At 43.5% G+C, this 26,664-nt stretch overlaps 2 protein-coding genes across 5 annotated transcripts in view; one reads left to right on the top strand and one right to left on the bottom strand.

The window, feature by feature from the left end:
* The window catches only part of LYN (LYN proto-oncogene, Src family tyrosine kinase), a 94,637-nt gene extending 92,082 nt beyond the window's left edge, over positions 1–2,555 (top strand). For both annotated transcript variants that reach the window (XM_048840706.2, XM_048840705.2), the window contains exon 13: positions 730–2,555. In XM_048840706.2, coding sequence (XP_048696663.1) covers positions 730–932 — 203 coding nt within the window. In that variant the 3' untranslated portion in view covers positions 933–2,555. The remainder of the gene's footprint in view (positions 1–729) is intronic.
* LOC125632465 (kinesin-like protein KIF20A) overlaps positions 1–26,664 on the bottom strand; it is a 72,555-nt gene that overhangs the window by 18,914 nt on the left and 26,977 nt on the right. For 2 of the 3 annotated variants that reach the window (XM_048840704.2, XM_075125208.1), the window contains exons 14-19: positions 25,619–25,758; positions 22,261–22,426; positions 14,436–14,553; positions 14,291–14,358; positions 9,332–9,451; positions 1,127–5,809 (exon numbers count right to left, since the gene is read on the bottom strand). In XM_048840704.2, coding sequence (XP_048696661.2) covers positions 5,534–5,809; positions 9,332–9,451; positions 14,291–14,358; positions 14,436–14,553; positions 22,261–22,426; positions 25,619–25,758 — 888 coding nt within the window. In that variant the 3' untranslated portion in view covers positions 1,127–5,533. Of the gene's footprint in view, positions 1–1,126; positions 5,810–9,331; positions 9,452–14,290; positions 14,359–14,435; positions 14,554–22,260; positions 22,427–25,618; positions 25,759–26,664 lie in introns of those variants that run through there. The other variant, XM_075125209.1, reaches the window with a different exon arrangement.

Here is a 26,664-nt window from a genome sequence, read left to right as displayed (position 1 = left end):
CTGAGTGATCTAAACACGGGATTCTGTCTCCAGTATTAAGAGGTGTACCTCTTGAAGGCCTTAGGGGTTTCAGGCTGGACATAATCCAGGTAAGGGACTAAAGTCTCCTGTGACAGTGGAAAGGCTGCTTACACTGAACTAGACTATGATACTCTAAGCTATTTACAAAGCCGAAAGCTAGGCTTGAGAAAATATAGGCCTGAGGACACATATGTATTCCCTTCACTTTCTGGAAGGAGCAATGGCCATGGGGGGCAAGGGGTGTATCCCTTATGTAGAATACTGTACCTCCCTTGTAAAAGAGATTGCATGACACAGCTTTTCAAAATAGTTACAGAGCCGGACATGCCACAGTGCACAAGTTGTGAATACAGAGAGGGCCTTGAGGCAGAACCCTCTATTTCCTGGTTTTCCAACCTTTGGATTTTTGGAATTTAACTCATGTTCTGGCAAGGCATGAGGAACAGAGAGCACTATCTACAACCTTAACCCTACATTAAAGGGTTTTTGCGTGTGAGTTTATATTGAAGCTCTGAGGGAGAGACTGTCATACTATGTATATGCACAGCATCTATTTGCTAGCTTTAATTAAAAAAAACTTGCATTGCCCCACTTAGATTAATTAATTTAGTATGAGTTTTTGGGGTGTGGAGTAACAGCAAAAGAAGGTGCTCTACTCTGATCATTGACACAAAAATCTGCTTCTAAAAATCATTTGTTTTGTTTTAGGTATGAGTAATGCTGATGTGATGGTTGCTCTTCAGCGTGGGTACCGCATGCCACGCACGGAAACCTGTCCTGCGGAGCTTTATGATATTATGAAAACATGCTGGAAAGATAAAGCGGAAGAGAGGCCAACATTTGATTATTTACAGAGTGTGCTAGACGATTTCTATACAGCAACAGAAGGGCAGTATCAACAGCAGCCATAGAACAAAAACTTTTCTAGTTGGCAGAGACTATTGTTGGACAAACTGGGCAGACCAGTTATTTCATGTTTTTGGATAACCTAACAGATTGTGGCTTCTGAAACTGGAGGCTGAAATTCCACAGGAAGAATCATTCTGCCTAGAAATAAACCGTTTCTCTATGGTTAATTTAATTTGAATGATCACTCTGCTTACAGTTAGAGTTCTCTTTAGATATCTTTTTATTTGCCTAAACAAACATCCAAACAAGACAAGCTTTGAAAACAAAGAGTACAGTCTCACCAATACAAACTTACAAAGCATTTGCAGCTGCAAACAGAAGAAGTTGGGGAAATCCCTAAATGATAGCATGCCTTACAAGAAAATGTAAGAAGGCTGAAGATAAATATGAACTTATGAAGGAAAAGTTAAAGAATTTCTGCTCCCAAATTAGCTTTTTGCAAGATAGCACATCATGAAAATCATGCTTTGTATTTGTATAGCCTCTGGTTATTTTAGATCAGTATCTGGAGAACTGTATCTTGTTGCAAGATTAATATTTAGGATGTAATCATCCTCTTAAAGAGGATTAAAGGTAATTTTTTTACACTTAATTATCTTTGGCATTTATGCACAGCTCAAGCATTTACACTGTTAAGATTTGAAAAAAGTGTCTTTTACAGGCATCAAGGTAAGAATCAGACCTGAGATATTGTGAAATTGCATTATAAAACGGTGTAATTATTGTGCTAGATGTGTCAGAAAAGACAGCATATTTTCTTGCTCTGCATATAGAGCACTGAATTTAAGCCTGGAACCGCCTGCTCAAAATTCATTTCCCCCCCCCCGGGTTAAGTCAGTGGCAAATCTCCCCTGTATTTTGAAGGGAGCAGGATCTGGCCCTCAGTATTCGGAAACACTGTGATCCATCTATTACCCATGAGAATGTTTTCTATAAGTATCTTAATAGGAATTTTAGAGTGATTCAGTAATATATTCCTAATGTTTCAATTAATTGAACTGAAAGCCATTTTAAAGATTGGCCAAAAAGAATGTTTTTAAATGCACCACACCTTATAAGCAACTGTAATCAGTGAAATTACACTGGAGTGAGTGTTAGCACCCTGGTTCTGCTTTTCAGTACGTAATTACTACTAATTCATAACCAACAGTTAAAAACATGTCTGATTTACTTATTACATAGTTGGTGTTCTTCATGCATATTCTGTTAGGATCCAGGTGTATTAACAAAACTGTATTTAAACCAATTCTCAGTCATGAAGTGAATTATCAAGTTGAGTATGATTTAGTTATCAAAAAGCATAACCAGTGCAGTTACAATGCGACTGCCTGTTTGTCCTCCTTTGTATAAAAAAAGTCTGGGCTGTTCTTACAACCAAAACCATTTATGGTAAAGGGTACTTATGGAAGCTTTGAAAGAGGCTAACTACTGGTGAGGCTTGAGTGTACCTGCAGTCCAAACAAAGGGAGCAGTATAAACATCCATTGCTTTTCTTTTTTAGTAAAGCGTAGCAGGCTTCTGAATGAAGGAAGTCAGTCAATGTGCAGATTAACTACCACAGACTGTAAATATTTTTACTGTATGGTGATTTTTTTATTTTAATAAACAAACTTTTTAAATTTAAACTTGTACCATAGTAGTTTGTCCTGCAAATTACAGTAAGTAGCCACTTTATAGGCCAGGCTGACAGTTTTCTGTGTACAAGGAATGCAGGATCAGATCGTGTCAGTGTTCAGATGTTAACCAAAAAGAACTATTTTTGTTTTGTATAGCATCACTTAAATTAATCTTGCCTCTTATACCCATTCATCTCAGGAGGAGCAGTTCAGAAATCTCAAGACAGCCATTTCACTGCTGAATATTTTAGCAGAAATATCCAGCTCAGTGGTTCTTATCCTACAATTCTGAACTACCCACCAGTAGTCAATTCCAAAATAGCTACCAAAACCTCAATCTTCTACAGTGCCACTAGGCACCACTGTGTACTGAAACATTTAGGAAAGCCTGAACACTTTCAAAATGTAAGTTAGCATTGGGAAATGCTAAGTCATCTTAGTTGCAGAAAAAGTCTAGGAGCCATACACTGGATCAAATTCATTATGTGTTTGCAGAGCTAGTGTAGCATTGAGAAATGCAGGTGTAATGAACTGTACCCTGTTACTTGTTCAAATGTAGGTGAAAGATGGAAGCATGTTTGGTTTAACTTAAGCCATATTTTATGTAATGTTGGGGGAGGGGGGGACATCTAAACTGAAATCTATGACTGGGGTTTATCAAGGTTCCTATTCATGTTATCAGATTACTGTAATAAACCAAAGTATTTAAAATGAGAACCTCCATTTATTATCCTCATTTCTGATCTTTTCTTGAGTGCCAGTGATGGACATAAAGGTGGTCTGGCTGGATATTCAGTTTAAGGACTGAGCTAGAGCTTGATCCAGATGGCGTTCAAGCTACCAGAAGGCTGTTTCTTTGGAATTTGCCATGGTTGTGATGAGTCCATTTATAAACCAGTGGATACCTGTTTTGATAGGACAAATAACCCCATTGGATATTGCTTTTCGGGAGAGTAACTCGTGCTTCCTAGATCAGAAAATCCCAATTCCTAGTGAATATATGAAGTCCCTGAGTACACATTAGCGTGAGTTTTAACAGACTGAAACACTCACTTAACCAGTTAGGAGTATTTGGTACTGACAAAGGGAAGAGGAAATTTCGAGACCAGGGCTTTGAATTACAGGAACATGATCATCTGAGTGTTGCAATAGTAATGCTGCTCCATCTAGTGTTTCACAATGTTAGTGACAACCTCTAACTCCGGTCTGGTCTACGCTTTAAAACACAGGTCAACAATTACAGTATTCAGGGGTGTGAAAAATCCACACCCCCTGACCACTATAGCTATGCCAACCTAGCCCCAGTGTAGATGCAGCTACACTGAGAAAAGAATGCCTCTCTACCTAGCTACTGCTACATGAGAACAGAGTTCTTACAGCAACGAAAAATAAAAAAAACTCACTGTAGGCAGCCTCTATAGTACAGGATTATGCCACTCTAGTCCCTGTAAATACGGCCTCAGTCAGGAGGTGGGTTTTTTGAGCTGTATAAACTTCAACACCTCTAATCTTTGTACTCCAAAGATACAGGCTGCTAGGTTTTGCAAGCCCAGGTTTCTCTGACCACAAGAATGCACACCACTCACCTAACTCTCCAACTATACAACTTCCTTTGCTTGAAACCCCATTTCATGATTTAACTAACGTATTGCTTAATTCCTACATAATCAACCTGCTGCATAATTTAGCAACTCAGATAATACATCCATAGTTAGGGGGTATGGCTAAATCCCAAATCAACACTTTTACATCCACCACCATCCCCACTGACACCAAAATATCACTTTGATCATAGCTAGTTTTCTGTGTGGCACTGCTTGAAAGCTGAGAACTTGCCAAAAAACCTCTTACCTGACTCAAGGGTTCCTATACATAGCTGTGTAATGCTGACAGTATTGCACAACAAAATCAGCCACCATTAAACCATGCAAAGGCAATTGCTCAACTCCTACAACCTTGTGACTGGCACACATTTCTGAAGTAGTTATTCTATTATCTGGCTAAAACAAACAACTATTTCTGGTTATAATCACCATGCAGTCCCAGCCCCATTAAATTTCTAGACAAAGTTTTCTTTTAAGATGAGGTACTGGCTCTCTTGCTCCTAAACTTTGATTTCAAGTGCATCATACTTCAATAGAGACAAAAGTTAAGACACAGGGACTCTCAGGACAAATCAATTATCTGATGATCTAATTACCGTTTAACGTCAAATCTTAAAATGATCTAATATGTAACTGACTTGAAAAAAAAACAAGCTTTATTAGAAGTACATTTTAAGAAGTCTACTGCATACACAATTCAATGAGGGATTTTCAAATAGACACCAAGCAAACCAAGGCAATCATGATTATGACAGAAGCATTTAAAATGAACAGTGGCTCCTTACCATTCCATCATCTGACTATCATTAAATGAAATCTTAGTACCAAATCTCTCATTTTAATTCCACAGTAAACTGACATCAAGTATAAGATTACTAGTTCAATTCAAATCAAGCATAAGATTAACTGTGAGGAAGCCAGCTTCTCTACAAACAATATCTACTAGCTAATGAAACAGTGAAAGTGAACAAGCTGTTTGGTCGAGCGCAAATGCCATTTTGAGTGTTGGAAGTAAGTGTAAAAAGAAACAAGGAAAGTAAAAGACAGGAACGTACCACTAACCTTGACACAAGGCACCCATTCTCCTGCAATGTGGAAATCCATACCTGCTGTATTTCCACAGCAGATCTCCACACCAACAGTTACACAAGAATCCCAATTTAGGTTTACATTTACATGTCGTCTTTAGTTATTAAAGAAGACACTGACAGAAGGAAAGTTGTCATTCCTATTAATAGCTTATCCTCCCAGTTACATTGATGGTAAGGCTGTATCTATACTAGCCTTTTTTCCTCCACCCAAATTCCAACTGTTAACATCAGTTCAAAATTACAGCTGACGGGCCTTGTCAATACAGACATGTTAATGCAGCAAGGATTAGAGTTATTCTTTTACTTTACGTGCAAAAATAGCTTGTTTTCTTGACATAGTTGGAGAGTCTTCAGATTTCCCCAAGGTTTTGCCAACAGGTGTTTTAGAAGTGACTGCTACTGTAGACTTTAGATTAGCAAACAAGCCTCTCTTGGGTTTTTGCTCCTTGTATTCAGAAGAGCTTAAGTGCTTTTTCCTCTCATCTAGTTCTTCTTGCAGAAGAGACACTGTAGCTTCAAGCTCAAGGACACGTTTAGCCCAGTTCTGAAGACCTCTCATCTCTTGTTCCTATGGAATTGTTAAACCACATTAGATAAATGAAAACTAGTGGATGGTACTATTATTTTGTTCATTTTCTTCCAATGAAATTTAGACGGAGATCAGTGTGTTATATTAGTAGAACTGTGCAAATACACGGATTTCTTTTGGTTTGCTGGCAATCTTAAGAACAGCCATAATAGGTCAGACCAATGGTCCATCTAACCCAGTACCCTGATTGGCCAGGTGCTTCGGAAGGAATGAACAGAACATGCAATAGAGGGATTCATCCCCTCTTGTCCACTCCTAGCTTCTGGAAGTCAGAGGCTCAGACTGCCCAGAGCATAGGTTGCATCCCTGACCAGCTTGGCTAATGGCCATTGAAGGACCTATCCCTCATGAACTTATCTAATTCTTTTTTGAATCCCTTTATAGTTTTGGCCTATACAACATCCCCTGGCAACGAGTTCCACAGGTTGACTGTGGTATGTAAAGAAGTACTTCTCTAGGTTTTCAACTTGCTGCCTATAAATGTCATTGGGTGACTGCTGGTTGTTATGGGAAAGAAACTTCTTTACTCAACTTTTCTACACGGTTCACAATTTTATAGACCGCTATCGTATCCCTGCTTAGTTGTCTCTTTTCCAAGCTGAAGTCAGTGTTTTTAATCTCTCCTCTACGGAAGCTGTTCCTTACCCTTAATTTTTGTTGCTCTTCTCAGTACTTTTTCCAGTTCTAATATCTTTTTTTGAGATGCGGGTACCAAACTACACACACTATTAAAGGTTTGAGTGTACCATGGATTTATATAGTTAATTGATATTTGCCTTATCTATACAACCCTTTGCTAATGGTTCCTAACATGGTTAGCTTTTTTGATTGCCACTGCACATTGAGTGGATGTTTTCAGAGAACTATTCACGACTTCCAGATCTTTCCTGAGTGAGGATCTAAGTTATCGGTTATCACAACTCCATACAAAATGGTGTTCTTCAAAATGCAAAGTAATGCACATATCAACACTGAATTTCATCTGCCATTTTGTTGCCCACTCACCCAGTCTAGTGAAATCTCTTTGCAGTCTGCTTTGAATTTACAAAATCACTCAAGATAGGGGTAAACAGTTTGCAGACTTTTTTTTTCCAGATCATTTAGGAATATGCTGAACAGCACTGGTCCCAGTACAGATCCCTAGGGGATCATGCTATTTACCTCTCTCCATTCTGAGAATGGACTATTTATTTTTGGTCTTTTAGCGAATTACTGATCCATAAGGGGACCTTCCCTCCTATCCCAACACAGCTTACTGAACTTAAGAGCCTTTAGTGAGGGACCTTGCCAAAGGCTTTCTGAAAGTCTTAGTACACTGTAACCACGTTTGCTGACCCCCTCAAAATTCTAATAGCTTTCTGAGGCATGACTTCCTTTTACAAATCGTGTTCTTCGGTTTCTGATAATTTGGTTCTTCTCTATAGTTTCAACCAGTTTGCCTATCAGACAAAATATTTTGTCTGACCCAAAACACTGTACGTTTAAGGTTTAAAAAAAAGGAAGGAAGTCTTAAACAGTTCTGTTTTCCTCGAGGAAAACATTCTGATTTTTTTCGTATTAAAAAGTGTCAAAATGAATGATTTTTCAAGTTGTGTTTCCCCCTCCACAAATTATTTGGAAAAAAAACCACCATGAATTCACAAAGTGTTTCAGTATTGCCAAATCTGCATTTTTGCTAAAGAAGTTTTGGCTGAAAAATTTTCCCTAGCTCTACTATATAGACAATTATATTTGAAGAAAAATGGGCAAAGGCCATTAGCCAAAGTTTAACTTAAAGTTTTGGCAGTTTTGAGACATTAAACTACATGGTCACAAGCACATGCAATACCGCCTCAAACTAAATAGAGCAAGATGCCTGAATACCACATCTGGTATGCTAATTAACTTCAGTTTCCAATTTAGGTCTATAGTTGACCCATTAAGACAAGAAACTCAAAATATTGGGGGAAGTAAGTGTCACAGGATCTTTACTCCTTATCTACTCACCTGCTCCTGTTTCAATTTCAAACCTAGAGTCAGAATTCTCTCCACAGCAACTAATTACAACATAATTCTGTTTGACTTTAGGCTGGAATAAGAAATCGATCAAGGAGAAGTTCCTGTTTTTATGTAAGTATTCAAATAGTAAGAAAGGGGAAGGTAGTTTTCAAAGTGTTTTCCATGTGGCATAAACCAGTCCTCAAGTTCAACCCAGGTTATTACTATTTAAATTGGCTATTGAATGGTCAAGAAGCGCATTACTGGGCCCAGTCTAATTCCTACATAGCAGATATTTGACCACAGAGAATCACAATGGCATCAAAATTGGTCAACGATGAAGTGTGCGTGGAGCAGCTTGCAATATTTCATTTAAGTGCTCTACATCATCCTGTAGAAAGCGGACCCTCTGTTGTGTGTACACCAAACTTTAAGATCAAGTCTCTCAGTGTCTGACAAGCTTTGAGCTCAGTAATTCAACTTTGAAATAGTCATACATCCTGCCCCTTTATGCTGATGACTGAGCCCCTACAGCAGATTCACATTCTGAAGAACACAAAGTCGTAAGAACAAACAATTTCTGGATCTTATGGTTGTAACAAAAGCCTTTTAAATGTGAACTGATGTCTCCAAATCCTAGAATAAGAACCTGAAGGGACTGAGCTACCCCAGTGAAATGAATGGGCTATAAACTCAAGGCCAGTGCATGCAAATTATGTAATTTAACGTTCACATGGGCTAAAAGCAAAAAGCTCAGTAGTCCTAGACGTACCTTGCATTGTTTTTATCTGTCCCTTCCAAATCCAGAGGCCAAAATTCAAAGGTAACCATATTAATTTAGTTGCTATACAAAGAACATATTCTATTCTTTGTTTAAGCCTCCTTGTTAGTGGGAGAGTCACTTCAACTAGAATAAGGCCTTAATTGAAGATCTAGCCCAGAGGCCCTAGTTAGATATAATTTAGTCCCTTCCATAGGAAAGACACCATTGCTTAAAGCTGATATTCTTATGTTTCACAGTAATCAGCATCAGTGTACAGGTGTTCTGCTGAAGTCTAGCAAGCAACAATAGGTTATATTTGGGCATTCGAGAAGAGCTCTCTGAATACTGCATCTTTTATTTATATTTGAAAGTTGCTAGTTTCTAACTAATAATGTTTTATAAAATCATTTCAAATGCAGTCAGATTTACAGTACAGAGTCCTCTAGTTTTCCATATCTACTCCCCTCTACACAAGTCAAACAAAATAAACCTTCTTTTTATACATTACCAGTTTAAAGAATATAAGCACAGGGGTTTGACACAAACTCATAGTACAAGAAGTGTCCTGTATGGTCAATTCATATCCTAAAGAACACAAGAGATTCAGCCAGCAGCCAACTCAAGGACAAGCTTTATGCTAGCACTAAAAGGAACAAGAACCAAAAATAAAATTGATATCTCCTATTCAGAAATAGCCTTGTAAAGCCATCAGCTGCACTAACAATTCATTTAAAGGTAGTTTCAATACTTGTTTGACAAACCTTGAGCATCACCACGTGTGTCAGTCGATTGTTTTCCTCAGTTGCTTTTCTGCAGACTTGATTTGCTTCTTGTAAGGTTTCATTTAATTTTTGTATTTTAAACTTTAGAGATTTTATAAGCTGCACAAAACAATATTAAGGTAAGAAATCCTTGAAAGTTTTAAGGTATATACCCTTAAATTCATGGAGAGGTAGTTAAACATTTGATAGCGTTATTAGTATTCCACAGTAACAGGCCATTAAGACCCCGGAATGTAAAAGTGGTCCCATGGTAGAACAATGGAATTTTACAAGTATATATCTTAACCACAATAAAGTACAACCAGCACATATTAGAATTGTTGGATCAGATGCACCGCAGAAATAAGCAGTTGCCATTCCACTAAAGACAGGAGAGTTGTGATCACTTACACTAGTAGTAAGAATGGAAGGAAGGACCACAGACTGCTCCTGGAATAACCTCACATGCTGAGCAAGAGGCAGTTTAAAGCCTACTTTCTCTCCCCGCCCCCAACAGTGTTTTATTGATTGTGTTTGACTAGTTGTGAACTATCTGAGCAGGAGCACAGTTGAGATAGAGGCCCAACCTGCTAATCAAAATAGGTTTTGAGAATTAGTGCCCCCAGCTCTATGTATTCCACTACAAAAAAAACAAAAAAAACAAAAAACCTCCACTATTAAGCTAGGGATACTTGTGGCACCTTAGAGACTAACCAATTTATTTGAGCATGAGCTTTCGTGAGCTACAGCTCACTTCATCAGATGCATACCGTGGAAACTGCAGCAGACTTTATATATACACAGAGAATATGAAACAATACCTCCTCCCACCCCACTGTCCTGCTGGTAATAGCTTATCTAAAGTGATCATCAGGTGGGCTATTTCCTGCATAAATCCAGGTTTTCTCACATCCCCCCCACCACCATACACACACAAACTCACTCTCCTGCTGGTAATAGCTCATCTAAACTGACCACTCTCCAAGTTTAAATCCAAGTTAAACCAGAACATCGGGGGGGGGGGGGGAAACAAGAGGAAACAGGCTACCTTGCATAATGACTTAGCCACTCCCAGTCTCTATTTAAGCCTAAATTAATAGTATCCAATTTGCAAATGAATTCCAATTCAGCAGTTTCTCGCTGGAGTCTGGATTTGAAGTTTTTTTGTTTTAAGATAGCGACCTTCATGTCTGTGATTGCGTGACCAGAGAGATTGAAGTGTTCTCCGACTGGTTTATGAATGTTATAATTCTTGACATCTGATTTGTGTCCATTTATTCTTTTACGTAGAGACTGTCCAGTTTGACCAATGTACATGGCAGAGGGGCATTGCTGGCACATGATGGCATATACCACATTGGTGGATGTGCAGGTGAACGAGCCTCTGATAGTGTGGCTGATGTTATTAGGCCCTGTGATGGTGTCCCCTGAATAGATATGTGGGCACAATTGGCAACGGGCTTTGTTGCAAGGATAAGTTCCTGGGTTAGTGGTTCTGTTGTGTGGTATGTGGTTGTTGGTGAGTATTTGCTTCAGGTTGCGGGGCTGTCTGTAGGCAAGGACTGGCCTGTCTCCCAAGACTTGTGAGAGTGTTGGGTCATCCTTTAGGATAGGTTGTAGATCCTTAATAATGCTTTGGAGGGGTTTTAGTTGGGGGCTGAAGGTGACCGCTAGTGGCGTTCTGTTATTTTCTTTGTTAGGCCTGTCCTGTAGTAGGTAACTTCTGGGAACTCTTCTGGCTCTATCAATCTGTTTCTTTACTTCTGCAGGTGGGTATTGTAGTTGTAAGAAAGCTTGACAGAGATCTTGCAGGTGTTTGTCTCTGTCTGAGGGGTTGGAGCAAATGCGGTTGTATCGCAGAGCTTGGCTGTAGACGATGGATCGTGTGGTGTGGTCAGGGTGAAAGCTGGAGGCATGCAGGTAGGAATAGCGGTCAGTAGGTTTCCGGTATAGGGTGGTGTTTATGTGGCCATTGTTTATTAGCACTGTAGTGTCCAGGAAGTGGATCTCTTGTGTGGACTGGACCAGGCTGAGGTTGGTGGTGGGATGGAAATTGTTGAAATCATGGTGGAATTCCTCAAGGGCTTCTTTTCCATGGGTCCAGATGATGAAGATGTCATCAATATAGCGCAAGTAGAGTAGGGGCTTTAGGGGACGAGAGCTGAGGAAGTGTTGTTCTAAATCAGCCATAAAAATGTTGGCATACTGTGGGGCCATGCGGGTACCCATAGCAGTGCCGCTGATCTGAAGGTATACATTGTCCCCAAATGTGAAATAGTTATGGGTAAGGACAAAGTCACAAAGTTCAGCCACCAGGTTAGCCGTGACATTATCGGGGATAGTGTTCTTGACGGCTTGTAGTCCATCTTTGTGTGGAATGTTGGTGTAGAGGGCTTTTACATCCATAGTGGCCAGGATGGTGTTATCAGGAAGATCACCGATGGATTGAAGTTTCCTCAGGAAGTCAGTGGTGTCTCGAAGGTAGTTGGGAGTGCTGGTAGCGTAGGGCCTGAGGAGGGAGTCTACATAGCCAGACAATCCTGCTGTCAGGGTGCCAATGCCTGAGATGATGGGGCGCCCAGGATTTCCAGGTTTATGGATCTTGGGTAGTAGATAGAATATCCCAGGTCGGGGTTCCAGGGGTGTGTCTGTGCGGATTTGATCTTGTGCTTTTTCAGGAAGTTTCTTGAGCAAATGCTGTAGTTGCTTTTGGTAACTCTCAGTGGGATCATAGGGTAATGGCTTGTAGAAACTCGTGTTGGAGAGCTGCCGAGCAGCCTCTTGTTCATATTCCGACCTATTCATGATGACAACAGCACCTCCTTTGTCAGCCTTTTTGATTATGATGTCAGAGTTGTTTCTGAGGCTGTGGATGGCATTGTGTTCTGCATGGCTGAGGTTATGGGGCAAGTGATGCTGCTTTTCCACAATTTCAGCCCGTGCACGTCGGCGGAAGCACTCTATGTAGAAGTCCAGTCTGCTGTTTCGACCTTCAGGAGGAGTCCATCTAGAATCCCTCTTTCTGTAGTGTTGGTAGGGAGACCTAAGTCATTATGCAAGGTAGCCTGTTTCCTCTTGTTTTTTCCTACCCCCCCCCCCCCCCCAGATGTTCTGGTTTAACTTGGATTTAAACTTGGAGAGTGGTCAGTTTAGATGAGCTATTACCAGCAGGAGAGTGAGTTTGTGTGTGTATGGGGGTGGGGGGGATGTGAGAAAACCTGGATTTATGCAGGAAATAGCCCGACTTGATTATGTAAAGAGTTGTCACTTTGGATGGGCTAGCACCAGCAGGAGAGTGAATTTGTGTGGGGGGGTGGAGGGTGAGAAAACCTGGATTTGTGCTGGAAATGGCCCACCTGATGATCACTTTAGATAAGCTATTACCAGCAGGACAGTGGGGTGGGAGGAGGTATTGTTTCATATTCTCTGTGTATATATAAAGTCTGCTGCAGTTTCCACAGTATGCATCTGATGAAGTGAGCTGTAGCTCACGAAAGCTCATGCTCAAATAAATTGGTTAGTCTCTAAGGTGCCACAAGTACTCCTTTTCTTTTTGCGAATACAGACTAACACGGCTGTTACTCTGAAACCTGTCACTATTAAGCTAGTTCTCCAAAGGGCTTTGAAGTTATAAATACTTATATTAAAAAAATCCTTGTGCTCACTATGTTAAATGGGCAAATGTGGGAGGGGGAAACTATGCAAGGTAAGAGCTGAGCCACTGAGTAGGAATGTATGAGAGAAGTGAAGCAGGATAGAAGAGTGGGATTTTCAGGAGAATGAGTAATTCCTTTAGGCTGCCCCCACTGCCTGAAGTCCCAGGCTGCCACTGTAGCAATAGCTTTCTGCTCTTTTAGCCATTTTAAATTTGAAATGCTGAACAACTCACAATTAAGTTTTTACACTAGAAAGCAAGTTTCATTTTCAGGCCAAAAAGTTGAAATTGGCTTCAGAGCCAGAACTCGCTGCTGAGATTCTGGAGACTGGGTATAAGATGAGTTACTAGTCCAGGGACTTTAAATTATATACTCTAAATTAGAGCTAGTAAAATATAGTAAGTTTCTCACAAAAGTAAAAATGTCTTGTTTTCAGCAGAAATTAACAAACATTTCTCAACTATAAGTATGTTTATTAAAGCTGGCCTACTCCAGGGTGTGAATTAGTAAGCGACTGGTGCACATTATGAACAGTTGAAGGAATTCTGCTTTGGGGTCATGCTTAAACATATGAGGCACATACCAGTAAGCCTAATGCACACCCTGGATATTACAGCAATGAACCATTTATGTCTGACTTCCAGATCTGCACTCCATCCAGAAAACAGCTTTGGCAATGAATTAGTTGCACCTTAAAGACTAACAGATTTGTTTGGGCATAAGCTTTTGTAGACAAATAAATCTGTCAGTCTTTAAGATGCCACCGGACTCCTTGTCGTTTTTGTGGATACAGACTAACACGACTCCCCTCTGATACAAAAAGAAAATGAAGGACTGCTTTTTTAAAAGGCACTGATCTGAAATTCAGGATCTGTGCTGTTACCTGGCTTCGTTGGGCAAGTTACTTAATCTACATCTCTGCTCCTCATCTCTAAAATGTGGGGTAATAAATTATTTCCTACCTCAAAAGATTGTTGAATAAAGTGTTTGTGAGGCATCCTGATCCTAGGCCAGATTTTTTGCTGATTCTAGTTTCACTGCATCCCATTAGAGATCACATGTAACTGTCACTACAAGAGGACATTCAAACCAGTGACAAGCCAGAATGTAAGAGCGCCCAATTCCCAGTTTAGGCACCAAAGAAAACTCAGCATATTGGCTAGGAGCACTTTTGAAAGCTTTTCCCCAGTTGAGAGCATTCTATTGCTGAGCACTTGAAGATCTGGCCCTTACAGGGTAGACCCTCAATCACCAAAACAATCCCCCACTCATCCAAAGTCTAGGACAAGATAAAGAAATTTACCTCATCTTTCTCATTGCACTGTCTCTGCAACACATCTGTAGTGCTCTGCATCTCCTTATATTTAAGATCTGTAGATGATAAAGAGAGAGTTAAGCTGGTTTATACTCTACAACAAGAGCATACTGGGAGAATATTAGATGCTTACCTGATTTCACTTTGTCCTCTGCAGTCAACGTATCTGAATTTGGGATTCCCAAAGCCAACAATCCATCTGACCGCTCTACAAATTTTTGTCGCAACTCTAATATTTTCCTATCTCTGTCCTGAACAAAGAAAGGCACACTGATATTTATGTAAAGAGAATATACACCTTTGACTAAAAGATTGGTCTTTAACCAAGTTTACTACTGAAAATGTTGATCATATTGAACATTCCTTAATTTTGGAAATAGTTGCCAACTGAAGGTTTACTTTTAAAGTTAGTCTTACTGAGTCTTCTCTAGAAATTTGTGCCACTCTCTTACCAAGGCAGTTGTGTATTCCACTTAAGAATGTGCACGCTCAGCATGCCAGAGCTGGAGACTTGCCTAGCAATACTTGTAGAGCAGGAGTTCTCAGTCTCTCTCTGAGCACTCCCCTCCCACATGCCATAGAAACTCCACAGCCCACCTGTGCCACAACAACTGCTTTTCTGCAAATCCAGTAGATTAAGAACTAGGGCTGTCATTATGGGGTAGCAAGCAGGGCAACTGCCCGGGACCCCATGAAGTTAAGTTGCTTGGGCTTTGGCTTCAGCCCCAAGCAACAGGGCTCCGGCTTCAGCTTTCTGCCATGGGTCCCAGTGAGTCTAACACTGGCCCTGCTCTCTGGTCTATTTTGGTGGACCCCATGAAACCTGCTCATGGCCCCCCGACCCCTGATTGAGAATTGCTGCTGTAGAGGACTCATGCTCACGCTTCTTGCCTGTAACCCCTCCCCTCACTATATGAGGTGGCACCATCCTGACCCCCCTCATCTCCTTTGCACCAAAAGCTGCTGAAAGGAGACTGATGCAGAGGAGCCAGAGCGTGGGTCGTGGAAAACATGTTTGCATCACATCTCAAAGAACCACAATTACAGTAAGTAACAATTTCCTCTCTGAGTAGGTGCAGATGTGTATTCCACTTAGGGGTATTGCTTGCGAGTCACCTATCTAGAGGCCGGGCTCAGAGTCTACTGCAATTGGGACTGCAGGACCGCCCTTCTGAGGCCTGCATCCACTCTGGAAGATGTGGTCATAGCATAATGGTCTGTAAACATATGTATAGACAACCACATGACCGCCCTGCAAATGACCAGTATGGAAATGCCACTGAGAAATGCTATTTATGTGTCTTGTGCTCTTGTGGAGTAAGCCTGTATCTGCTGAGGTGTAGCTGAAGCTCTCTCATATGTAGCCTTGATATAGGAGGTTATTCATCTAGAGCAGGGATCTCAAACTCAATTGACCACGAGGGCCACATGAGGACTAGTACATTGGCCCAAGAGCTGCATCACTAACTCCCCTCCTCTGCCCCCAGCCACGCCCCCACTCCAACCCTTCTACGAGGCCCCACCTCTTCTCACCCTCCCCCACCCCCATTCCAACCCCTTCCCCCAAGTCCCCACCCCACCTCTTCTCTGCCTCCTCCCCTGAGCACACGGCTCCCTGCTCCTCCCAGAAAGTGCTAAGCGCCACCAAACAGCTGTTTGCCTACCTCCAGGCGCTTCCCGCTGCCAGAGGAGCAGGGACATGGCCCGCATGGGGGCGGAGGGCACAAGGAGAAAAGGTGACAGGGGAGGGGAGCTTGGCAGCCACAGGAAATAACTCGGAGGTGGGGGGGAGGAGCTCAGCGGGTTGCAGCAAATAACTCCACGGGCTGAGTGTTTGAGACCCCTGCTCTAGAGATAGTCTATGAAGAGACCACTTGCCCCCTTGTGGTCCACATATGACATGAACTGGTGAGAGGAAATACAAAACTCTTTAGTTCTATCTAGCCTTTTATGTAGGCATTACCTGTGGGTTTTTCCCCTAATGCATGCTCTTCCCCAGAAGAGCTCCTCCATACTCTGGATGTCAGGCAAATACACTGTCTTATTTAGATCAAACAGACACCACCTTGGATAAAAACTTTGGGTGAGGTCACAACATTACCTTGTCCTTGGAAAACAGCGTGAGTGGGCTCAGCCACGAGGGCCTGCAACTCAGACACCCTTCTTATCGAAATAATGGCTGACAGGAGGGGCAGCAGCCAAGATGCAAGGGGTTCAAACGGAGGGCCAAACAGAACTGCTAGAACAATGTTTAGGTCCGAATAGGGAACCAGTTCTCAGAGGGAACCAGAGGATGTAAGCAGAAAAGCCTCTTCAGTTATTTCCAATGCCACTCTGACGAGATTTCTCATTTCCCTTGAAATCAGGGGAATGGAACCCTGATATCACTGCCAAATGCACTCTCAGAAAACGGAGGACAAGGCCTGATTTTTGAAAATGTAGCAGGTATTCCAAGATGTTTCTCGATGGAAGCCAGTCAGCTGGGTCCCAAAGGTCATGGACCATACTGAGAATCTTTTTCACTTGGCTAAGTAGGCTGTCCTAGTGGAGGACTTCCAATTGTTGAGTAGGACTTGCTGGACAGCTGCGGAACACTGCTCCTCTTCATTCAACCATGTAGTAGCCAGGCCATAAAGGTGCAGGAAGCGGATTGCAGGATTGAGGGTGCAGCCATGGTCCTGAGTGAGCACGTCAGGATGGAGAGAAACAGGATGGGAGGCTGAGCCAACAGAGCAAGGAGGTCTGAGACCCAGCATCTTATCTGCCACACTGGAGCAAAGAGGATGAACTTGACCCGATCCACTTTCAGCTTGAGGATGGCCTGCAGAATTATCAGAATTTGGGGGGGTGAGAGGGAAGGTATACAGAAGAGCCGAATACCAGCTGCCATGCAAGACATTGGAGACTGAGCCTGGACTGAGGCCCCCCTGGGAGAAAAACCAAGAGGTGACACCTTTGTTTTCCCTCATCACAAACTGGTCAATCATGGGAATGACCCAGAGAACACTCTCCCTCAGCAACCACTCATGGCTCAGGGAAAAAACCCTACTGAGATAGTCCATAGACAATTTTGCACCTCCAGCAAATGGATTGCTACCGGAGTGATGACTTTTGATGCACAATTGCCTCAGGTTGATCGCTTTCAGACAGAGTAACCTGGAATGCACTTCTTGCTTGTTCACATAGCACATTGCAGTATTGTTGGTGACTGTGTGAACCATCAAGTGTTTGATGTGGTCCCAGAAGGCATGACATGCATTGTGGATGGCCCAAAGTTTAACATGTTGATGTGGAGTGAGGCTCCACCCTCAGTGAATCCAGATGCACCCTCCAACCCAGAAGGGAAGCATCAGTAGCCACTGACTTGGTCGAAGAGGGCCAAGTGAAGGGGACTTCTGGGCACACACTGTGTGGGGACTCCCACGAATACAAGGAATCCAGGACTAGTGGAGGAAAACAAACCAACCTGTCCAGAGAATGCAGGGAAGGGCAGTAAACCATCCTGAGCCACATCTGAAGAAGGCGACGATACAACTTGGCACACTGTTCAAGTGGACATGTGGCCTGACAGGCTCGGACACAGGCGGACTGTCAAAAATGGCCAAGACGGCAAACTGAGGCAGGCCTGATGAAATGCCTGGAAGCAGTTGGTTGGCAGGAATACCTTCGACCTTGTGTAATCTAAGAGGCCCCAATTAACTATTTGGGAAGTAGAAGTCAAGGTTGCCTTTGCAGTGTTTAAAATGAGTCCCAGACGGTTGAGCAAACTAAATGTGATGTCAATGTGGGTAAGAACCTCCTCTCTGGAGCCAGCCTTCAGTAACCAATCAAGGTATCGGAAGATGTGGATTCTCTTCCTCCTGAGATATGCCAAGATCACTGCCATGCATTTGGTAAAAACTCAGGAGGCAGAAGAGAGGCTGAATGGGAGGACCATATACTGAAAGTGGTGGTTTCCTACCACAACGTAGAAACTTCCTGTGGCTCAGCAGAATGGACAGTGTCTTCAAAGTCCAGGGCAGCAAACCAGTCATTTTGAGAGGAGGAAAGCCAACTGTGGGAGGATAGCCAATAGAGTGACCATGCAGAATCTCAAGTACTTAATGAATTTGTTGTGGCTACGAAGGTCAAGAATGGGTCTCATCCCGCCTTTGGATTTCGGTATCAGGAGTAAAAAAAAAAAACACAGCTCCAGTGTTCCTATGGAACCTCCATCGCGCCCAACTTCAGAGAGCTGACCTACTTGATGAGCAGTGTCTTGTGAGAGGGGTTCCTGACCAGGGATAGGAAAGGAGAGTTGGAGGGGGACATTGAGAAAAACAGGATTGCATAGCCCAATCCAACAGTATCTAGGACACAGCTTTCGGAGGTAATACAGTCACAAACGTTATTAAAAGTGCACCAGTGCTTTGGTCAAAGGAGTCAAAAATGGGTGCTTGGTCTGAGCTGAGGGAGGGCATGTGAACTGCCCGAAGCTCAAGCCCAACTGCTTCCTCCTGTGGGATCTATCTTCCTTTCTAGGGTAGTCCTGTTTCAGGAGAAAAGATTGTGCAAGGGAATGCTGCAGGTGACATTGTTGCTGCTGCGGAGCCCCATAATGGCATCTTTGCCTGTTCACTTCCAAGGACCTCAAGGTAGCCCTGAAGGAGTGCAAAGACTGAGTGCATCAGTCTTATCCAAGAACAAGACTCTTCAGTCAACGGGCAAGTCCTTGATGGTTTGGTGGCTATCCAGACTGATTCCAAAGTTCTGCTGCCAGAAAACCTTCCTTAGTTACCACCAAGGCCATAACCCTGGCCGGGGTGCCTGCAACTTCAAGGGTGCGCTGCAGGAATGTTTTGGCCACCAAGCAGCCTTCCACAAAACACACCTGGAACTCCTCAAGTGAGGCCTCTGACAACCGGTCCTCAACTTTAGCCATGACTGACCAATTGAGGAAGTCGTACTGGGCCAGCAAAGTTCATTGATTTGCAATCCTCATCTGCAATGGCGATTAGGTAGAGTGGCTGGATCTTCTGGACAGGAAGATCTAGAAGTCTGTCCTTGAGAGTAGACTTGAAACTTCCTGGCCAGGTCCTGTCATTTATCACTGTTACAACAAGGGAATTGGGGTCCAGATGGAAAAAGAACCCCCTCAAATCCCTGAATGGGAACAAAGTAGCACTTTTCCACAAGTTTTGCAACCAGCAGTACTGAGGCCAGGATACTCCACAGGGCTCTTGCAAGCTTAAGGAGCACATCACTGGTCAGGAGGACCATTCTCCTGGGGATGGTGGGCTATAAAACATTCACCAGTTTGCTCATGTTCTCTTGGAGGAATGCCACCTGGATGCCCAGGGCTGTGGTTACATGGTGTAACGGTCTTGGTACGCCTTAAAGTCCTCTGGAATAGGAGAGGACAAACGAGGAAGCACAGCATCGTCTGGCAATGAGGACGAAGATCTTGGGTGAGCCAAAATTGTCTCTTGTTCCCAGGAAGAAGGATGCCATCTGCTCCAAAGACAAGATGGCGGCTTTGGATCAACCACAAGCAACCACTGTCACCTGGTGGGTGACTTGTCTTGAAGTGGGATGAAGAATGGGATCTCCGCAAATAAGGAGTGTCTTACTGAGTCCAAGGCCATTGATAGGGTATTGGTGGCCAGGAACCTCCATCCCAGCCACGAGGTACCTGACAACCTGGGAGCCATACTGATCCATTGGCATCCCTTGGAGTTCACTGGTTGACACAGAGCGGGAGGATGACAACTGACTGAATCAGAGCACCGGGTTCTCGGCAACATGGGCGGAGAGAGACCCAAGGGAGCCAAACATTGGTCCGATTCATCCATCGCCCAGAACAAGGTGGGAATCTGGGCCCCTGATGAAGGCAGTACAGAGCATGCTAGTGCCACAGGGAACATTGGTTCCGATGAAAACAGCCGTACTGGAGCATCTGAATGCACAAAACGCCAAAGGTGGTGAAAGCTGCCATGAGAGCACTTGCAGCATTGAACACGGCAGGGCTGACGAGAGTGCTGGTGCTGAGGACCCCCACACCAATTCCAGTACCAGCTCCATCCCCACCACAGGAAGGGGAGCATCTAGATGCAGTGGCCAGGGACATGGAGGTTCAGTGGCTCGCTACAGTGGAGGTGGCGCAACCCTGGGACCAACAGTGAGAGCAGGACCAAAAGGCAGAGGTGGTGTGTGGAGGCCTGGTACACCGACAACATGGACAAAATTGGTACTGACATCTCCCTTGTTGGTACAGATGCAACGGATGTCTTAAGACTGGAGCCAGAATCAACGGTATCTGGTTTCTGCATTTCCCACCTAGTACCAGGGAAGGGTCAGAGGTATTTGTGCTATCCTTCCTGCCAGAACTGACCTTGTGCTGGTCTGAACTTTTCCAAGGGGAGGCAAAGGAGTCCCCTCAAGACCTCTTCCTCAGCACCAATGACAGAACAGCTTCTCTGTCTTTTTGGCAGGGCGCCTACCCCAGAATGAGGCATGGCAGTGCTCTGAGTCTGAGGGGGGCCTTGGTACCAGATCAGGCCACATGGCCTACTCAAGCAGGTGCTGCTTGAGGCAAAGGTCCCACACCACCCAAGTCCACTTCTGAAACAGTATACAGATTGAATAGTGCTCTTAAGGTATGCCTCACCGAAACAAAGCAAGCAACCGTTGTGGGGATTGCTATTGAGGATCGCTCCTCCACACTAAGGACAGCATTTAAACCCCAGTGAGGGCATCAGCAGGGAACATTAAACTAGGCATGAGATTGTGAGACTTCAACCACAGGTGGTGAGAAGGAACTGCATTGGGATAGGCAAGGTGCCATCTCAGATAGCCAGGGAAGGAGCCAGATCATGAGTGCTACCCTTCTACAGCTATTGCTAGGCAAAAGGCTCTGGCTTGCTGGACATGTACGCACCTAGTGTGGAATACATGTCTGCATCTACTTGAAGAATGTGTAATTTAGTGTGGGATACAGCTACTAAAAGACTCAAGAGTCTAGACTCTTGAGTATAGACTCAAGAGCCTTTTGGGTTTTATTCAAAATTTTGATTTCTCACCACAAAACTACCAACCTCCTGACCATCAACTGCTTCCCTCTGGACCTTCAGAATTAAGGGCTGCTATGAGGGCTATCCCTCTCACTCACCATGTCTCCCTTCTGCTTTTCCTCCACACAAACTCCCCCTCAAAGATTGAAGTCTTGCTCCCACCCTCTACCTCCTTGCAAGTTGTGGGATCCCATATTAGCTCCTGGCTTCTATGCCATCACTCATACCCCCAATCCTTTGTGTTGCTACCTTCCTCCTCCAGTTATTCTAGGTCTTTCCTCCTGACGCAGCTTGATCAAATCCACATTCCCTCCAGTTATAACGAAGTCCTCACACACCCACAGAATTGATGTCTGGGTGGAGTGTGCAGGTAGTGTTTCTGCACACAACAGGGCTCATTGGTGTTAGCCATGTAGAGTGTCTATGCTGCAATAATACACGCACAGCTGGCTTGTGCCAGCTCCCTCAGGCTTATGGGGCCTGGGCTATGGGGCTAGAAAACTCTCGTGCAGACATTCAGGCTCAGGCTGGAGGGTCCTAAAGCCCAAGCTCCAGCTGTAATGTCTACACTGCAATTTTATAGCCCTGCAGTCCAAGTCTGCCAACATGGGCGAGCCACAGGTGTTTTATTGCAGTGTAGACATACCCACAGCCAGAATTCCCAGAGAAGCTATTAGCATAGAAACAGTATCAGAAAGAGCCTGACACACCCTACTAGTACAATATGACCATGTATTCACAGCATCAATGAGCTGAGCTACCTCAAAAGTTATTTTGGTGGCTTAGTTTACAATGTTACAGTTAGAGGGAGAATTCCTGGAGGATACCTTTAAGGAAAGGCAATGTTACATAGGCTGACAATTTAAGGACACTACATACACTGCAATTAAAAAACCAAATGAAGTCTACCTCAACTTTCTCTTGTTCAGCTACAAACTCTTCTATTGGAACATAGTGGTCTTCAACTTGTTCCATTGCACACAAATATGCATGTTTCTTTATAGCTTCCTTATACATTTCAAATGTATTCTCCAACTTTTCCTCATAACTTTCTCTCACATCTTCCAAGCGTTTACTGAGAATGATAAATCAAGTTAGCTTGAGTTTACAGGATTTTACAAGAGTCAAAGCGTTAATATTTCAAAACTACATGTGAAACCTAGAAAGAGTTGGACAAAGTTTCAAAGTAAATAAAAATCATGAGGTTAAATGGGAGACTAGCAGAAGAAATGTACACTACTTTAAGTTCTACTTTTTAAGCTTGCAGTAATTTCACTTAGTCCTTGAGAGACAGTCTTGTCAGATTCTATTTTTCAGTATCAGAAAAATAATTCATTCAAGTTAATCTATAGTACTAGAACATTGTAAATTAAGTAATAGAGAAATCAAGAGATGCCAAAAAAAGTGTTGTTTCTAACTCCTGTGCTGTCTAGATATTAACGCTAGCAAGGACTTTCTGAGCTACTTGCAATGGTGCTATAATGCAAGTCTGTGGGACAACTGTATACGGAACAGGAAGGGTTATGTGTATATTTAATGCTGGAAGTCAGTCAAGTTTGGTTGGTCTAGTTTTCTATAGTACTTTGGTTTGGCAACAGATATTTGCTAGTTCAGGAAAGCTAAAAGCATGCTAGGTCACTGCTTTGGATCTCTCATTCAGCTGATGCAGTCACAGTACACACCAACTGGCAAGACTGAAAAAGGCTCAGAGGTATTTATATGGTCCCCATTATAGTGAGGAACTCAAATACTGCAATCTTTACTGGATTTATACTCACACCACCACAGAGATTGGGAAATACTATTATCCCCCATTGTACAGTGGCAGAACTGAAGCACAGCAAGCCTAAAGTCACACAGAAAGCTAGTGGAGGAGAAGGCAATTGAACCTGGGGCTCCCAATCCCAAGCTAGCACTCTAAATACTTGACCATCCCTCCTCTCCTTAATATCTAGGCTCAAGCCTAGAGGTGGGCAAACTGCAGCCTGCGGGCCACATCCAGCCCACGGGACCCTCCCGCCCAGCCCCTGAGCTCCTGGTCCAGGAGGCTAGTCCCTGGCCCCTCCCCTGCTGTTCCCCCTCCCCCGCAGTCTCAGCATGCCACACCACCAGTGCAACGCTCTGGGCGGCTGGGCAGTGCAGTTGCAGAGCTGTGGCCTGACCCGGTGCTCCAGGCAGCACGGCTGTAGTGCCGCCAGCCACCGGTGCTCCAGGCAGCGCAGTGGGGACAAGGGGGGTTGCATAGAGGGCAGGGTAATTTGAGGGTGGTCAGGGGACAGGGGGTGAGAAGCAAGGCAGTGGGGGTTGGATAGGAGGCAGGGACTGGGCCACGCCTGGCTGTTTGGGGAGACAGCCTCCCCTAACCGGTCCTCCATACAATTTTGGAAGCCTGATGTAGCCCTCAGGCCAAACAAGTTTACCCGCCCCTGCTCAAGCCCCTTTGAGATTGAACTCCTATGAATTTGATCCACTTTTAAACTTGAGCCCATCTAAAATTTAGGTCTTATTTTGGCATATAACTGCAGTTTGAGGAACCAGCATAAGCTATACTGGTATAAGCACTTCTATGCCAGTATAAAATGTATCTACATCAGGAAGGTTTTGCTGGTTTAACTGTGTAGATTAACCGACCACCCTCATGCTCCAAACATAATTACGTTGATAGATTTAAGTTTAAACCAAGACTTAGATGGGCTATCCCAGCCTTAATTTTTTTTTGGAGGGAGTGGGGGGGAAAAACACAGCAAGTTTCCATCAATAGACAGTGACAGACCTGACACATTAACACAACTGTAAGACGTGTCTAACCAATTGTCTCCAATTTTACTACACTACAGTATAATAAAATTTCTGTGGTATTCCTATTAGGCTCACCTTGGTGCCAATCACGTAAAATACAGGGATGAGGGACACAATCCCATTGTGATTTTTGCAATTTTTTTTTTTAGAACTCCCTTGTTTTTCCAGGGGACGCCTCCCAAGAAAAGATGCAAAAAAATGCTACAGGTAATTTCAGGTTTCTTTAGTAGCGTGCAGACGTCTACCATCTCAGTGCATGCTTGATTTCTCTGTGTTTAGTCACCTGCCAGAGAGGCCATGGTCTATCATGACTAGCCTCCTCTTAAAATGTCAGAAAACTGTGCTTTAGTGGAGCAGAAGCAGAAGCTGAATGAAAATGAATAGCAGAAACAAGATGAGAGAACTAAGCAGATGATTTGTCTTGCCATACAAGTGCTCCCACTGGCCGCGGTTCGCCGCTCCCCACTGGCCGCGGTTCGCCGCTCCCCACTGGCCGCGGTTCGCCGCTCCCCACTGGCCGCGGTTCGCCGCTCCCCACTGGCCGCGGTTCGCCGCTCCCCACTGGCCGCGGTTCGCCGCTCCCCACTGGCCGCGGTTCGCCGCTCCCCACTGGCCGCGGTTCGCCGCTCCCCACTGGCCGCGGTTCGCCGCTCCCGGCCAATGGGGGCTGCAGGAAGGGCGGCCAGCACATCCCTTGGCCCACACCGCCTCCCGCAGCCCCCATTGGCCGGGAGCGGCGAACTGCGGCCAGTGGGAGCCACAATCGGCTAAACCTGCGGACACAGCAGGTAAACAAACTGGCCCAGCCCGGCCGGGGCTTTCCCGGCACAAGTGGCAGACTGGCTTTGAGAACCACTGCCCTATGTCACATGCAATAGCATTTGAAATACCCATCAACTTTGCAGATCCCCAAATTATTGAACCAATCCCTGGAGTTACCACAACCATTGCTCAGAACCAGCTCTATGTTGTGTGTGCAGTCACATTATCTTAGCCACCAAGAAGGCGGTAATGGTTCGTGGAGCTGGCAAAAAAGCCACATAAAAGATAGACAATGTAGTGTGTTTACAAAGGTGTTCTGCCATTTGTGTAGCCATTTGTATTCTACAGCAGTCTAGCAGAGCATCCTCAGGGAGGTACTAAGTGTATGTGATTCGACCCATCATTCTTACCTGATCTGGTAGATTCTCATGTATGGGAAAGTCAGAATGAGATCCTCCAGTAATTTCAGGTTAACCATAAAATAAATCCAGTGTTGCATGCAGAGGGCATTACCACCACCTTTTTTTTTTTTGGGAAGCATGCAACGGTAGTCTGATCACAGACATTTTCTAGTCTTTTGCTCTTGGGAACAATAGAAGAGCTTTAGAGTTGGCCAGTCATTATTAGCTTCCTCTCTAAATGGCGTATGCATGAAATGTTCCTATTCTATATCATGTTATATAGTTTTGATGGTGTCATCGCTTACCTCCAGGTTTCCTCCGTTTCCAACAGTTGTTGAAACATGGCTTCTGCCATCTCTTTACGTATCTGCACCTCAAGAAGTAGTTTACTCTGCCTTTCTGCAACTAGCGTCTCCTTCAGGTTCTCAGTCGTTTTCAAGAGCTCCTGCATTTAAAATACTTCACTTCAGAAACCACTTCAGGAGTAACAACATGCAATTCAAATTATAAAAAAAAGAAAAAAAAAAGGGCTATTTACCAGGCAATGGTGTTCATAAAAGCCATCTCTACCTGTCCACTATGAAACAGAATGTTTTTTCAAACCAGTAGATGAGAGTTTGTTAGCCATGTCATAGCTTAATGAAATGGACACAATTCTCCACTTGGATAATTTAAATAGATTAAAGGTTGCTTTATGATACTAAATTATTAAAAGCTTTACTACCAAGACTAACAGAAGTTGACTGTTTGTGAATGACCAGGATGTTGGCTACAGAATAGTAAAAATCAGAGCCAATAGAAAGAGGTTGCATTTCTTGCACATTTTAGTTTAAGCAGTTTCTAGTGTTCAAAAGGAAAGGTTGAAGAGAAACCTCAAATTTGAAAACATTTACTGCAGAAACAACCTCTTCCCAGTTTGGCATTTTTTGTTTTCACCTTGGTATTTAATTGCTAAAAGATGCTAGATTCACAGACAATAAGGCCAGAAGGGACCCCTATGATCACCTAGTTCAGTGATACTCAGACCTCAGTGGTTCAGGAGCCAAATAAGCCATCAGCATTGCCCAAAAGACCCACAGTAGTGTGAATTCGTTGTTTCATTTACTGTTTAAATAGGAGTATATAGTACTATAGTATGACAGGGAAATATTTAGTTTATATATTATTCTCACAGCAAAGTGACTGACCAAGGATTATTTTATCAATTACAATTAGTTAACATAGTAAAAGCATCCTGATTGGTTGTTAATTAAATCATGTGCTACAAAGAGCTGTAGACGACACATTAAAGAGCCACTTGCAGCTTGCAAGTTTCAGTCTGAGAATCACGGACCTAGTCCAACCTACTGAA

Source organism: Caretta caretta, chromosome 2, assembly GCF_965140235.1.
Source record: "Caretta caretta isolate rCarCar2 chromosome 2, rCarCar1.hap1, whole genome shotgun sequence".
Taxonomy (NCBI): domain Eukaryota; kingdom Metazoa; phylum Chordata; order Testudines; family Cheloniidae; genus Caretta; species Caretta caretta.
The sequence above is the reverse complement of the archived record's forward strand: the minus strand, read 5'-3'. Positions and strand labels throughout refer to the sequence as shown.